At 39.3% G+C, this 14,953-nt stretch overlaps 1 protein-coding gene across 5 annotated transcripts in view; it reads right to left on the reverse strand.

The window, feature by feature from the left end:
- The window catches only part of cacnb2 (calcium channel, voltage-dependent, beta 2 subunit), a 143,446-nt gene that overhangs the window by 77,382 nt on the left and 51,111 nt on the right, over positions 1-14,953 (reverse strand). The window contains exon 1 of one of the 5 annotated variants that reach the window (XM_018094793.2): positions 13,657-14,408. The exons of the other annotated variants lie outside the window; for them this stretch is intronic. Within the exon in view, the coding sequence (XP_017950282.1) occupies positions 13,657-13,737 (81 nt within the window). The 5' untranslated portion in view covers positions 13,738-14,408. Of the gene's footprint in view, positions 1-13,656; positions 14,409-14,953 lie in introns of those variants that run through there. 5 annotated transcript variants of the gene reach the window in all.

The raw sequence follows: 14,953 nt of genomic DNA on the forward strand, positions 1-14,953 counted from the left end.
ATGTACGCAGCGCTGTACAGTAGAATACATTAATATAAACAGGGGTATTAAAATAGATAAATACAAAGTATTACAATAAGCACAAATAAATAAAAGATACAATTGTAATAAGTTAAGAGTCAAAGACAGAATAGGTAAATAAAATGATGCTTTTAACACATCTAGGGGCTGATTTACTTACCCACGAACGGGTCGAATGGAGTCCGATTGCGTTTTTTTCGTAATGATCGGTACTTTGCGATTTTTTCGTATGTTTTGCGATTTTTTCGGATTCTTTACGAATTTTTCGGATCCAATACGATTTTTGCGTAAAAACGCGAGTTTTCCTATCCTTTACGAAAGTTGCGTAAAAAGTTGCGCATTTTGCGTAGCGTTAAAACTTACGCGAAAAGTTGCGCATTTTTCGTAGCGTTAAGTTTTAACGCCACGAAAAATGCGCAACTTTTCGCGTAAGTCTTAACGCTACGCAAAATGCGCAACTTTTTACGCAACTTTCGTAATGGATACGAAAAACTCGCGTTTTTACGCAAAAATCGTATTGGTAACGAAAAATTCGTACAGAATCCGAAAAAATCGCAAAACATACGAAAAAGTCGCAAAATGTTCGTTTTCAAGTCGGAACTTTTCCAATTCGGGTCGGATTCGTGGGTTAGTAAATCAGCCCCCTAGAGTACAGAAGAGTTGCTAAAAGCTAGCTATAGACTAGGTAACGCAATTATTCTACTAAAACAGGGGTCCCCAACCCAACAGCCAAATGTAAGAAAGACTTGGAGAGCAACACAAGCACCATAAAAGTTCACGGAGGTGCCAAATAAGGGCTAGGATTGGCTATTAGGGGCCTCTATGCACACTATCAGCTTACAGGGGCTTTATTTGGTAGGAAATCTTGTTTTTATTCAACCAGAACTTGCCCCCAAGTCAGGAACTCAAAAATAACTAACTGGTTTGGGGGCACTGAGAGCAACAGCCAAGGGGTTGGGGAGCAACATGTTGCCCCCGAGCCACTGGTTTGGGATCACTCTACTAAAACATGTACATAAAGTCAAGCAGAGTTGTTAGAGGCTAGCAATGGGCAAGTTAACTCAGTGATGCCACTAACACATCTACATGCCACTAACAAACCTAGATAGAATACAGTAGAATAGTTAGAAGCTAGCAAGAGTTGAGTTAATAAAATGATACAACTAACATGTATAGATAAAGTACAATAGAGTAGTTACAGGTTAGCTATGGGCTAGTTAACACATTCATGCCACTAACATCTAGATGCCACTAACAAACCTAGATTGAGTACAGTAAAGTAGTTAGAGGCTAGCTAGAGTTGAGTTAATTAAATTATGCAACTGACACGTCTTAACAGAGTACAGTAGAGTTGTTCAAGGCTAGCTATTGGCTTGTTAACACATTAATGCTACTAACCCATCTAGATAGATTACAGTAGAGTTGATAGAGGCTAGTTAAGGAATAGTTAGTACAATGATGCCATTAACACAACTAGATTAAGTACAGAAGAGTTGTTCGAGGCTAGATACTTGGTAAAATAATGAAATGATACCACTAACTCATCTCTGGTCTATAAAGATGCCAACACAAGGGTTTACTGCAATCAGATTTTCCAAATTTCCACCTTCCCACTACATTTTTAATAGTGGTCCCTTCATGGTCCTTTCGATATATATATATATATATATATATATATATATATATATATATATATATATATATATATATATATATATATATAAAAAAAACAGTCCACACGACAGCACCACACTCCAAAATCTGCTGCTCTGCAGCTGCCCCTGTGCACGGGATATCACATAAATATCAAAATAAAACAGCCAGCACCAAGGGTCTTTGTATTTCAAAAAATCTCTTGTGTATTATAATTGCATGTACAACCGACGTTTCGGTCCCTTTGAAAAAGGTCCCAAAAGGGACCGAAACGTCGGTTGTACATGCAATTATAATACACAAGAGATTTTTTGAAAAACAAAGACCCTTGGTGCTGGCTGTTTTATTTTGATATATATATATATATATATATATATATTCTCCTTCAGAAAGCACTCACGGTATTTGCAAAAAAAGCAAGTATTTATTTACACAAAAATGTCTACGCGTTTTCGATCCATATAGGATCCATATATGGATCGAAACGCGTAGACATTTTTGTGTAAATAAATACTTGCTTTTTTTGCAAATACCGTGAGTGCTTTCTGAAGGAGAATATGTTTATTTATGGTTAGCACCCGGTTCTAATTCGCTATTTTGGTGAGTGCCGATTTTGGGACTGTATATATATATATATATATATATATATATATATATATACACACTGCAGTAATGACATATTTGGGAAATTAACATGGAGAATATGACATAGATCAGTGATCCCCAACCAGTGCAACATGTTGCTCACCAACCCCTTGGATTTTTAAGTTCTTGGCTTGGAGGCAAGTTTTGGTTGCATTATATCGGCTACCAGTCAACGTAGGGGCTACCAAATAGCCAATCACAGCACATTTTTGGCACCACCCAGAAACTGTTTTCATGCTTGTGTTGCTCCCCAATTTTTCTTATATTTTTTTTTGTTAAGGGGATAACATAAGCTGGGAAATTAAAGGCATGGCATTTAGGAACTGTACTTTGTATTGTGAAAACTGCAAATATAATATAACAATAAATGTTGTTTGGGGATAGTAACCTAAAAGTGATTCCAAGGGACTCCGGCTATTTACCCTGTCTTCCTTTTCAGACCAGGGGATAGGGAGAAATTACTATCCTACACTAAAAGAGTCCATGTCCTGTTAAAAATGTAAAGATCAGTTCATACACCAAAGCTGGAAATGCATTTCCAGATATGGTTGGGTAGTCTGGCCAATTCTGACTATACTGCCCAACTATCAGAACATGTTGCAGATCAATGAATCTTTTTATCTGATCATCCTGCAATCATATTGGAGAATGAAGATCAGCATTCGTTTCTTATGCAGTGAATGGTACATCAGTAGGTGAGGAAGTAAAGCGAAGCTGTAATGTTTTACAGGAAAGATATCACTTGTAGGGAACTGTTTATTCCTCAATTATCTGATTCTTTCTATTTCAACCTTACACGAGAATGTGAAATACCTCCTGTTTGTTTCTGACATTTATTCAAGGATACTTTTCCATGAAGAATGCCACTTTCAATGACCCGAAGGCAAGAAATAAGTGGGATACAAGGTCATTTCAATTTGCAGTTATAAATATTTCCAAGTCTGAGTGGGAAAAAGAAACGGCTAAAATATATATATATAAAGGCAATGCAGAGTTCATTACATAAATATTCATATTTTACCAGAGTAAGGTGGAGGAAGAAGAAGCCAGCGATGGTATGTTGGCACGTCTCCCAGTTTCCTCTGGAATGTGAAATAATAATAATTTCCGAATCCAAAAAAGCGCATTCATATTACAGTGGCGTTTAGGAGCAGAAACTTTCTCAAGAAAGCCAATCTGTGCAGAAACGTCACGCAAGGAAAAGTCCACTTTTAATCATTTTTCACATCAGACTAGAAAAATATATAATATTAATAAAGATGTTTGGTAGGTTAGAAACCAAAGACTAAAATCAGGTTTACATAATCTCAGTGATACCGTGCATCATGCTGAGAAGCAGTCTGTGTGGGAGGCAAGGTCTGGAAGCCGGTGGGATTCATATATTTAGGAAAAAGAACCTAGGGGGGCAGTTTTTTCAGTGGAAAAGTCTGGAAATGAAGATTTGACTAGAAATTATGTGTTTCCTGCAGTTCTGGATTTTTATATATTTATCAGTATTTTAACTTAAAAAACTCAGGAGCTGAAAGCTGCCAAGATCCATTCAACCCAACAGCACATCACTGTTTAAATGGATGTCTTTCCATTCACTCAACTAAACAAGTTACCAGAGGCAGCAACAATCTACTCCTGGTTACTTTAAAGGAGAAGGAAAGGTAAAAACTACTGTAAGTAAGCTTTATCAGAAAGGTCTATGTAAATACAGCCATAAGCACTCACAGAAATGCTGCACTGAGTCCTCTGTCAAAAGAAACACAGGATTTCTTGTCTCCTTTTTTGTAAACATGTTATTAGGGTATCGGACTTTGTCTCTCAGAAAAATCCTTCATTCCTGGGGCCAGAGTCTGCACAGTTCCCTCCTCTCTCCCCTCTCCTGCTCCTCCCCTCCCATAAGAATTCATAAAACTCCCCCCTCCCTTAGGAATGTGTAATCTGAGCTATAATGACTAGAGCTGCAGCAGGAAGCTACCAAGACCAAGCTAAAATGGCAGCTGCAATCAAAGAAAACTTCTAGGGCTCTTTACTATGATATGATAAAGTTTTCTGCAGAATAAATATATTGTTCTAGGTGGCACTAATGTGGCAAATCTATTGGCAGTAAAAAGCCAAAATGACTTTCCTTCTCCTTTAAGAGCCAACATTTCTTGTAATTGCATTCTCTGCACTAACAGTGCTCCTCCCCCCTGGACTTCCTCTGACGCATGAAAGGTAAGTGCTGAGGGGAAAGCAAAAATAATATTTTAACAAATATGGCTTTATGATTCTGTTTGAATGTAAGTATTTAGCTAGTTGCTATGGGTTACTAGACCTCAAAAACCATTGTGCTTGAGATGAGCAGATTTAAGTTTATGAATAATATTGTATGGAAAACAACTGTAAGACAAATGTTGACTCTCCATTGGCTTCTAATCCTTGGACCCCAGATCTACTATAAGTGGGATGACTGTCCAGCCTTTTTACAATGCTACCCATTAGAATAAGTAAGCACCCCAATAATGCATTAGCAACTGAAAAAAAAATCAATATTTCAAATGATACATTTTGTAAAGCTGAACTACCTACTTTTAAGGGCACATATCATAGGTATTTTGCCCCCCCCCCCCTTCTTTATTAACCATAAAAACTTTAAAACGCAAATTAAAAATATTTGAAAAAGCTGGCAAGCATTTGTAGAATTCAGTGGGAGATGTAAAAGGGCAATATTTACCGATATGTATATATTCCAGTTTGGCAAGATTCTTTAATAGGCCACTTAACTTAATATAAACTGTTGGTTAAGTATTCATTATGGGTATAATTTTCCTTTAAACAGCTTTCTTAAACATCCACTACAGTTCATTTTAGAATAGCAATAATTCAATCCCTCTTTAGTGCGGGTGTGAACTTCCCCTTTAAAGTGGCCCCATCAAGCATCAAATGTTCATTGGTTTCTCTATCATGCAAAAACTTACTGCACCTGATTAATTTGGGTACAGCTCTTAATATGATCAGGGTCAGACGGGGCTGCCGGGACACCAGGACACCCTGTGGCCCCCAGCAGCCCAGTCCCAAACCTGTTGCTACTTCCCCTGGCTGCCGATGTCCTCCCCTGATGTGTTTCACATACACACATTCATGCGGTGGGGTTGGGGGGTTAGGGGTGTGCGGCGGGGACCCCTGCAGGGGATGGTACCTTGGGGGGTTCAGGGCCCCTGGGGCGGTAGCCACGGTGGGCCCTACACCACACAATCTGACCCCGTATATAATCATATCTTATATATCACAGGCAATATACCAAAGGCAAATGATGCCCTAGGTACATTAAGAAAGGGAATATATCCAACTCTCGCACATTTACATTAACAAATAGAGAAAATATACAGAATTTAATGGCAATCTAATAAATGATCGGTAACTGTAATTCCTAGGCCATACAGGAAACATGCACTATGGGGGCATTTTCAGCTGGAGCAGCTTGGAAGCCTGACATAAAGCATTTTCACTACAAATCTGTCCGACCATTTTCATGCGCTTTCTCCCAGCAGCCCCCAGCCTGCCTTTCCCAGTATGCTTCAAAATGATTGTTTTGTGGTAAGAAGATTTAGGCAGATTACGTCAATCACGGATTTAACGAGAGACACAAATGCCTTTCCTTCTTAATATTCAAAAACAGCTGCTCGCACCTTGTCTCCTGTCATGAGAATTCAGAGAAGATAGCAAAGTTCACTGGGTAAACAACACTTTTTAAAAAAAAAAAAAATTATTATGTTAAAGGGGAGGTTAACCCAAAAATAAAATTTCTAAGGAATTCCAAGTAACTTTCCAATATACACTTGTTGCAATTTATCTGTGGATTCAGCAATTAGTGAATCCACAGAAAGTAGTATTTTCCTGTAGCGTTGGTGGAAACAGTTGCAGAATTCAGTGCTTCTTTATGCAGGGGGCAGGCAGATTCTGATTTCAACAGCACTTATATTTACATACATTATATAACACATTTTTCTTGGAAATTTGATTTAAATCAAATTCTTTTGTTAAGCAAAATGTTATTTCTAGGTTTAGATTGCCGTAGAATAAACATACTGCCTGTCCCTAACTGAATCTGTAGAAACTATAATCTGAAAGGGTCACGCAGGGTAGGATTAAAAAAACAGCTCAATGAGACACAAATATATTAAATATTAAAATGTAAGCTTTAATACAATATCCTTAAATCAAAAAGTCAATAGTAGAAAAATAGTGTGTAGTGCCAAAACAAAAGGGGAATGGAAGGCAAACTTTTATGTATGTTGCCCATTGAGGTTATAGCATTCATAAAATTAACCCCATAAATTCTGGGCTACTGTTGAATTCTGGGGCTATAAATCAAAAGGTGAATTGCTCACGTTACCATTCCCTATGATTACAAATGTATTTCCCCTCAGCAATGTTAAGATACACAGGAGCCAGGGGTAGGCCAAGCCAACCGGGCACCCTAGGCAATCTGGTCGGCAACCTTGCCTCTGCACCCTTTCCCACAATGACAAGCGATGGGGGCAAAGATGAGGAAACAGACTAGGGGCAGGTAGGAGAGGTAACTGCCTGGCACCCCCCCCCCCCAATGTTGCTCCCTAAGCAGGTGCCTCTTCTACCCACCCCTGACAGGAGCGTAACCAGAGCCAGAGATAGCAGTAGGTGGAACAGACATTTAGGGGCACATTTGGTGGGGGCACTAGGACCTTAGCCTCTGCTATCAGCTAGTATCAGAATGGAGGAGAGGGGCTGGGGAAGAGATGGTTCAGTGTGGCAAGCAGCAGGCATGGGGAGTGGTGTCCAGAATTCACATTTGTGATTAACATCTGGTCAATGTAGCTAAAGTTTGTGCATAAAATACTAGGCAGTATGTACACAACACTCATTGAAACATGCCTTCAGTAGCTAGTAAAGGGCACCTACCATCCAAAAATTGTTCCTGGAATTCTGGTTCCACATAGGGAGGGTGCTTCCAGTGCTGGTGGCCATGTCGGCACACTAAGGGGCCCATTTATGAAAGCATGAATTTTGTGTGGTTAAAAGCACAATTGGAAAAAATTTGGAGCAACCACGATAATTTCTGATTTGCGAAAATGTCCGAACGATTGTAAACAGCAGGAAAACCTTTCTGCCTTTTAAACCTCCCATAGGACTCAATGGCACTCTACAGATCCAGCTTGGCCAAAGGAAAGTCATGACACCAAAGCTTGAATGAATTCTGAAATAGTTGTAGTCTTTGCGAAAAATACAACTTTTTTTGTGGAAGTTAACAGTATTATCGTGGTCATTACGAAAAGTTCTATAAATTAGAAAAGATCAATTTTTTTCTGGAAAAAAAAATTGTGCTTTCATGAATGGTCCCCTAAGTATAGTGTCTTAGCTTTTGCATGTTATGTGCATGCATGTTGCTTGTTAGGTGCTTGTATGTGACCAGATGAAAGTGCATAATGGCTAGCCAGGAGACTCATTAAGCGCATGTGTGTCACTAACAGGGTCAGGCTGGGCCAGCAGGACACCAGGAACAAACCCAGTGGGCCCCACAAGCCCAGACCCGATATCCACCTGCCGCTCCGCGCTGCCCTCCCTCCCCCGATTGCGGAAAAGTATAAGGTGTGCACAGGTGGGAGGTGGAAGATGATGGCAGTGGGTGAGCAGGTGGGAGGGTGAGTGGGCAGTTTGGGGTCCCTGTAGGTGTGTGGGGGCCCCTGGGGTAGCAGCCCCCATGGCCTCACATACTCCAGTCCAAACCTGGTCACTAAACAATGTTGTGAGTGGCAATTTAAAAGTGAACAAAAGAAAACTATTGTTTCCCCTCAACCAGATGATGGACTCTATTAGTGGAGATACGATTTTTGGCTGATAGGTACCATTTAAGAATAGTCATCTATAAGAGGTAGAGAACTGGGAAGGATTAAAGAGCCAAAAATGCAAATCTGACACGCATTTCGCTGGTTCGGCTTTTACAGGCACATAAGGTGGGAGCTTTTTTCCTGAAACAGGTTATTCCTATCCTTTTTAACCAAATCAGTAAGTGACATGTATGGTTATTGGCAGTAAATGCAAATTGCCTCTGTATCACACACACACACGCTATTTACAACGCACAGTCAGTGCATTTTTCCATTATATACATCATACACCTTGTTTCCCAGAACACTTCCCAGACGTCAAAACTACAGCAACAAAGGGACCTGCGTAGGCTGGTGGCGTATGTTTTCCAGAGGGCTACACTAACATAGACATAGACATGATGCGCTGCAGGACAGCATCATTTTTACAGCTATAGAGGGGCCACAGAGATTACTCCATGGGGAAAAGGATACAGACTGGTTTATGTCATTTAGATTTAGAAATTAATCCTAGCAACAAAGTTCCCTACGTAAACAAAGCTTTAGAAATGCAGAGCGCTGAGAGTTATTCCACGTAAGAGAGTGGTATTGAATAATATCACAGAGTAAGGGGTTGTAATGGCAAATTGTGGTGTGTTATAGAATGGCCCATTATTAGCAGTGGCACAAACGTCATTTTTTTTTTAATTCTTTGCCTTCCTCTTCTACCTCTTCCCAATTTTCTAATGGGGGTCAATACATAAACTCTTTTTAACTTTGTAACAATTACTAATGACCTTTGGAAGATGGCAATTAGAGGGTCATTATCTCAACTGTATTTTGTATTGGGATACGGGCCAATACATTTCTGAATAGAAGTGCAGTGGACTAGGTGCAAAAAATGTATGCAAATTGCACTTTAGTCCTTATTTTCCCCAGAGTTTGTTAAAAAAGAGTTATAGCATTACACAGCCATGACACAAAATTCTGCTTATTTTGCATTTATCCTTTTAAGGGACTTATTTTCATTATTGAGGGTTTATAATATAATCATTTTATAAGGCCCCATGAAAGCAACATTGTACAATCATGTGCAAATAAGAGCCAAAAATATTTCATTATAAAAGACTGAGTGGGCATAGGTTGACCTTCTTCAAATTAGTTATTGATTATTTGCTGGGAAGTCACTACTGTGCTGATAGGTGCAAGGAGCAAGGAGAAAAGAAGGTAACTGTAGAATGCTGTAGTATCAGTTGACATGAACATAGTAACACAGTCATTTAGGGTTACATTTCTTTCAAGTACTGCATAAAGAAGGGGAAACACCCAGGCATTTTCCCAGGAGTGAAAACCCTTCAGAGAGCACACTAACTTAAGATCTGTACAACAGTTAGGACTATTCTGGCTAACCATCTGGCCACCCTGGATGTAATTTTTAACAGATAATTGGATTGCAGTCAATGTCACCTTACTACAACTTTCACCTGAGTGTTGCATAACTCATTGATTGCCTGTTGCAGAAGGGAGTGGGGTCACTACTCCTCATTTGCTACTTATTTGGATAACTGGATAAACAAATGGATCAGTTCTGTTTGGCTGAAAAGAAGCTTGTGATGGTGCACCTCTGTGGCTTCCTATGGATTCTCTGCAGCATCCTTTTTCCAGCACCCTTCAGTCTTAGAGATAATCCTCCACTAGGAGAAATTATTGTTACCTTGCCTAGCACTCAGTCCAGTGAGATATAAGATATGTATTTCAATGGAGTATAAAGAGCAGTTTTGCAGTTCAAGGCATTTCAGTACACACAATCAACCTTGAAAGATACAGAAAATCCAAATGCAGGGGGTATTTAGGGTGCAAGGCCCACTTTGTATCCCACCATATAGTTAGACTTTAATCTCCAGTCCATTATTGGCCTTTAGGATGACTCTACCATATCCAGCCATCCTTTGAGGCAGTTCCACAGTTCAGTAATGCTTTGCCATAAAGTATAAAGGATGACGATGAGGTACTATGACCAGGAAACATATCAGCTCCAGACAACACAACCAACATAATGCATACCATTAGCATAGCACAAAGAAGCAACTAGAAATTTATTGGGAATGCAGATATCATAACAAGCTCCTTCTATAAGAATTTAGATGCAACTACAGCATATACAACTCATAGAGACACGTACAATCCTTATTCGTTAATGGAACGTACTATTAGACCAGTACATATACATACAGTTAGAAGTTTATCATAATTGCACCAGTTTAATTAACACAAACTGAACATTATTTTTTTCCCTTGTGCTGCAGGTCTGAATGGCAGGGCAAAGGTCCAGTAGGTTCATCTGAATATCATCTCTGCCTGTGAAGGACCTTGAAAAGGGGAATGTGCCATGGGTAATAAATCAGCTATACAAACCAGCATGCACAACCTGTCCCATTTACTGTAACCAGAGGCATAGTGACCCTTCAGCTCCCCAGAAGTTGTAGAATTAGACCTCTAAGTAAAAAAGTGCTGGTTCCCAGATTTTGTCTGGAATATTTGACCTGTGGAGCTGCACAAGTTGCATCATGTAAGGGGTCACCATGCAGACCTTTGTCAGATTTGTTTACATTGTCTAGCCCTTGTGACAATGATCACATATTGATTTAAATCTGGAGGACACTATTTATCCGTACACAGGCTGATATTGCACCAACTTGTCCATAAATGCAGCTTCTGCCAATTCTCAGAATCTGTCCTTACCCCTGTATCTTTATAGCAAATGCAGAGCAACATATTGTGCTAAAGACTGCCATGTTTGGTTGTGCCACATCAGTTGCCCAAACTTTCTGGTGGTGATCAATAAGCTAGAGCAGGTGCACTAGAAGCCAACCAGGCCTGGCTGGGTGGACATCATTCTTTAAGAGATATATTGTTGCCAGCAGCAAAACTAACTTCCCCTACTGTAAATGACACAAATATTATAACTAACAGAGGCACTCTATGACTTGTATAAAGGCAGGCATGTGAATGTTAGGTGTAGTTCTGTGTTTAGGTCGGTGGACTCCTTTGAAACATCTAAAACGTCTAATACGTCTAAGATGAGAATTACCCCAACATTTCGGCAAAGAGCCTTTCTCGGGATTCCCCTTGAGAAAGGCTCTTTGCTGAAACGTTGGGGTAATTCTCATCTTTGGCAAGTGTATCCGCTAACTTGTGTGTCTTCTTTTGCCTATGCACATTTTGCGGTATGTATTATCTTATTAATCTATGTATTTTTTGTAACTTTGCAATTAAAATTGACCGCTGTTAAGTCTTTTGTATACTATATAAAGGAGTTTATTTTTTAATACTACCACTGTGCTTGTATTTCTTGTGTGCAAACCCTTATTCTATTTAAAATTACTGTTTTTGGTGCTCTGTATGGGGGTACTGTTTTTGGGGTTTTTTTTGCACCAAATACCTATATTGTTGTTCTTTTGCATGCAAAGTGAGTGCCCTCCATTTATATATATTTACTATATACTTCAAAATCCATTTAGTCATCCAATGTTGCCAGGAGTTTTTATAGCAAAAAGTAAAGGGACTTCAGGGTTCACTTAATAGCCTTATACTCTTTGATTTATTCATTTCAGCACAAGTGTTATTAAAAATATTAGTTTGCCACCTAGAGGAAGTCATTTCTACTAAAGACATAATTTATAGTGACAATCTCCACTCAACCCTACCTGTATAACGATCTGAACTGCAATTTATACAAATATATAGGAAATAAATGCTTGTTGAAAAATATAACCCTATTAGAAGTCAGTTGGAGTTCCACAAGCATTTAAAGGTACAAGGCCACAGGGTAAGTGTTTTATATACATATCATGGATCTTAAAGGCAAATACTTCCATACTTTAACGAGTGCACTAAATACTGTGGACCCCTGTTGGTTGCCCCTAGCACAGTGCCTATGTAAAGGCCGCGTGGCAGCACAGCAGGTAGAACAGCAGTTTGAAACACGAGGGGCAAAGACACTCCAGTTTGCCCATTCTCCATCAAACCCTCCAGAGCTTTAAGCTGGCCATACACGTGGCGATCCGACGATGTTTCGTACGACCATCGGTCGCACGAAACATCGTCAGATCCGCCACACACCATTCAGGGCTGAATCGGCAGGTAAGGAGGTAGAAACAATAGGATTTCTACCTCCTTCTGCCGATTCAGCTCTGAAGGGAGAATTTTGGTCAGGCGCCTTCTATGGCGCCCGATCAAAATTTTCTAACCTGGCCGATCGACGAGCCGACCGATTTCAGCAGCTTCCTGCGACATCGGTCGGCTCGCTGACATACCATACACGCACCGATTATCGTACGAAACGAGGTTTCGTACGATAATATCGGTGCGTGTATGGCCACCTTTACTCAGAATCATCTATAGCCAAGAGTATTTTTATACAGTAAATGCTTTTTTAGAGTCTTTGATGTATATTCTCAGCATGTTGTCAAGGAATTTAGAAACACAATATTCCTACACTAAATTTCAGAAGATGATATAAATATATTGGCTTCCATAGCGAAAAGCATTGTTCTACATAATTAATACTGGGCCAAATACAGACAGACAGTAAGTAGTGGCTCCAAGAGACAGGCCCACTATTAAAAGGCCAAAACGATAATATTAATAATTCATTGTTTAAGCTGGTAGACAGATACTATATATGCAGATAGATAGTCAGAGACAGACAAAAATCAACATTTTTTTAAATGTAAATTTTAATGAAATTTCCCATTTGGGATTTTAAGGCATTAAGCTCTTCCTTGTTGATATCACTGACCTGAGAGGCCTAGTGAAATGCAATTGGGTTAAGTGTTGAGATTTTAAGCATTAGCCTTTCTAAATATAGATGAGATTTTAAGCCCAGTGCTGAATGATGATTCCAACTCAGGGGCTGCACTTTTGGAGCCTCAGTACTGACTCCAACCAAAAAACGGGTAAAAAAACACTGTTATATTATATGATATTTTCAGTATGTCACAAAGCAATTTAATGTATAGGTTTGTGCCAAAATACCTAGTAAAATAATACTGAATCTATCATACATGTTAAAGGCATGGCTTATCTATACGTTATAGTTTTAGCATAGTTTAACTATTTGCCTTCCTTTGCTGCCATTTTCCAGCATTCAAATGGGGGGGTCACTGACCCTGGCAGCAAAAAGCTATTGCTCTGTGAGACTCCAGTATTACTGTTATTGTTACTTTTTATCAATTATCTTTCCATGCAGGTCCTCACGTATTCCTCTCCCACTACCTGGTTGCTAGGGTAAATTGGTCCCTAGCAATTGGACAGCTGCTAAAATTCCAAACTGGGGAACTAAAGATTACTGAATTCCAAAACCATACAAAATAAGGACCAGCTGCAAATTGTCTTAGAATATCACTGTTTACATCATACTAAGAGTTAATTTAAAGTCGAACTACTTTTGTAAGGTGCAAAATGAAATTAAACATATAAGCATTATTTAACAGAAGTTCAGACTTTTTCCGTTACTTACCCAGGACACGTTTTTACCCTTTGGAGGTTTTAGCATGGCAACATGAAGCGAGGAGGTAATCAGTAACAGCCCCACCAGCATGGAAAGTGCAGCTCTCCCAGTCACCCAAAAAGATAAAGTCCCTTTGCCCGCTCAAGGCAGACATAGTAACATATAAATAAAAGAGGTCGGGGGAAAAGCCATTAGTTCTCAAGTTTCCATTCAGTAAAAAAAAAAAAAAATTCTCGCCTGATTTTCGTTACGTAGAATCCACTGCAGAGTTATTCATGATATGCAGAAAAAAAAATAATAATAAATTAGAAAAAAAAAAGAAATCTTCTGCGTCTAATGTCACAATGGGTTCATCCTTCTGCTGTGGAACATCCGTGCTGATTACTCACCAAGCTTTAATAAAAGCTTTGAGGCTGGAGCTTATAGGAGAATTAAGGCATAAATACTAGATGCAGCTACCATTCAGAGGACCTTGAGAGTTGCATGCTTCTAGTAGCAGAGTCACCAATAAATATATATATATATATATGCATATGTACAAAGCCAGGAGCTCTCTACACAGAACTTAATATAGGGGAAACTGGAGTACCGTCTCCAGCAGTGCTAAATAATTCATGCAAAGTGGTAGAGATTATACCTGTGCTGCCTGGCCAGCCCTGTTGCTGCATGGGAGACTCACAGTGCACCTGTTGTTGATGTGAGGTTCTGGTATCCTAACAACCAATAAGACAGGACCAAAAGGTAAGTAAAACAAAGAGAAAGCCGGGGCGGCTGCTCAGTCCCTGTGCTTTCTGTTTATCTGTCTCTGCCCCCTTTACTTTTACTGCACTCGCTGTCAATCTAGATTAGGGCAAGCAGATCCAGGCTAAATTTTGCAACTATCACAAGTGATTAGTGTGAGTTGATTGAAAGCGGATCATGCGTCTAACTCTGCAAAGGCTGGAGATTTCAAAGGAGAAAAAAAAGAGAAAACCATCACACTTTGTGTATCAATGCAGATCCTAAAGTATGCACTTTTATATATCCATAAATAATAAGTGGCAGCACCCCATCAATATGGGAACATAAGCAGCCCCTTATGCCGAAAGTCAGCTAAATACCACCATAACTGTCTATGGAAAAATATATTTGGAGTAGTGTGAATAAGGGATTTATTATCATCAAATCCTTAATCCAGAAAACACAAAAATACAGCATGTTATTTCCCATCTGGAAACCTAATATTTTTTTTATTAAATTTCTTTATTTCTTGCTATTTATTTAGTGCAGACACATTTGTAATCTAAGGTCCCTATCACATTCACAC

This window comes from Xenopus tropicalis, chromosome 6 (assembly GCF_000004195.4).
Source record: "Xenopus tropicalis strain Nigerian chromosome 6, UCB_Xtro_10.0, whole genome shotgun sequence".
In the NCBI taxonomy this organism is placed as follows: domain Eukaryota; kingdom Metazoa; phylum Chordata; class Amphibia; order Anura; family Pipidae; genus Xenopus; species Xenopus tropicalis.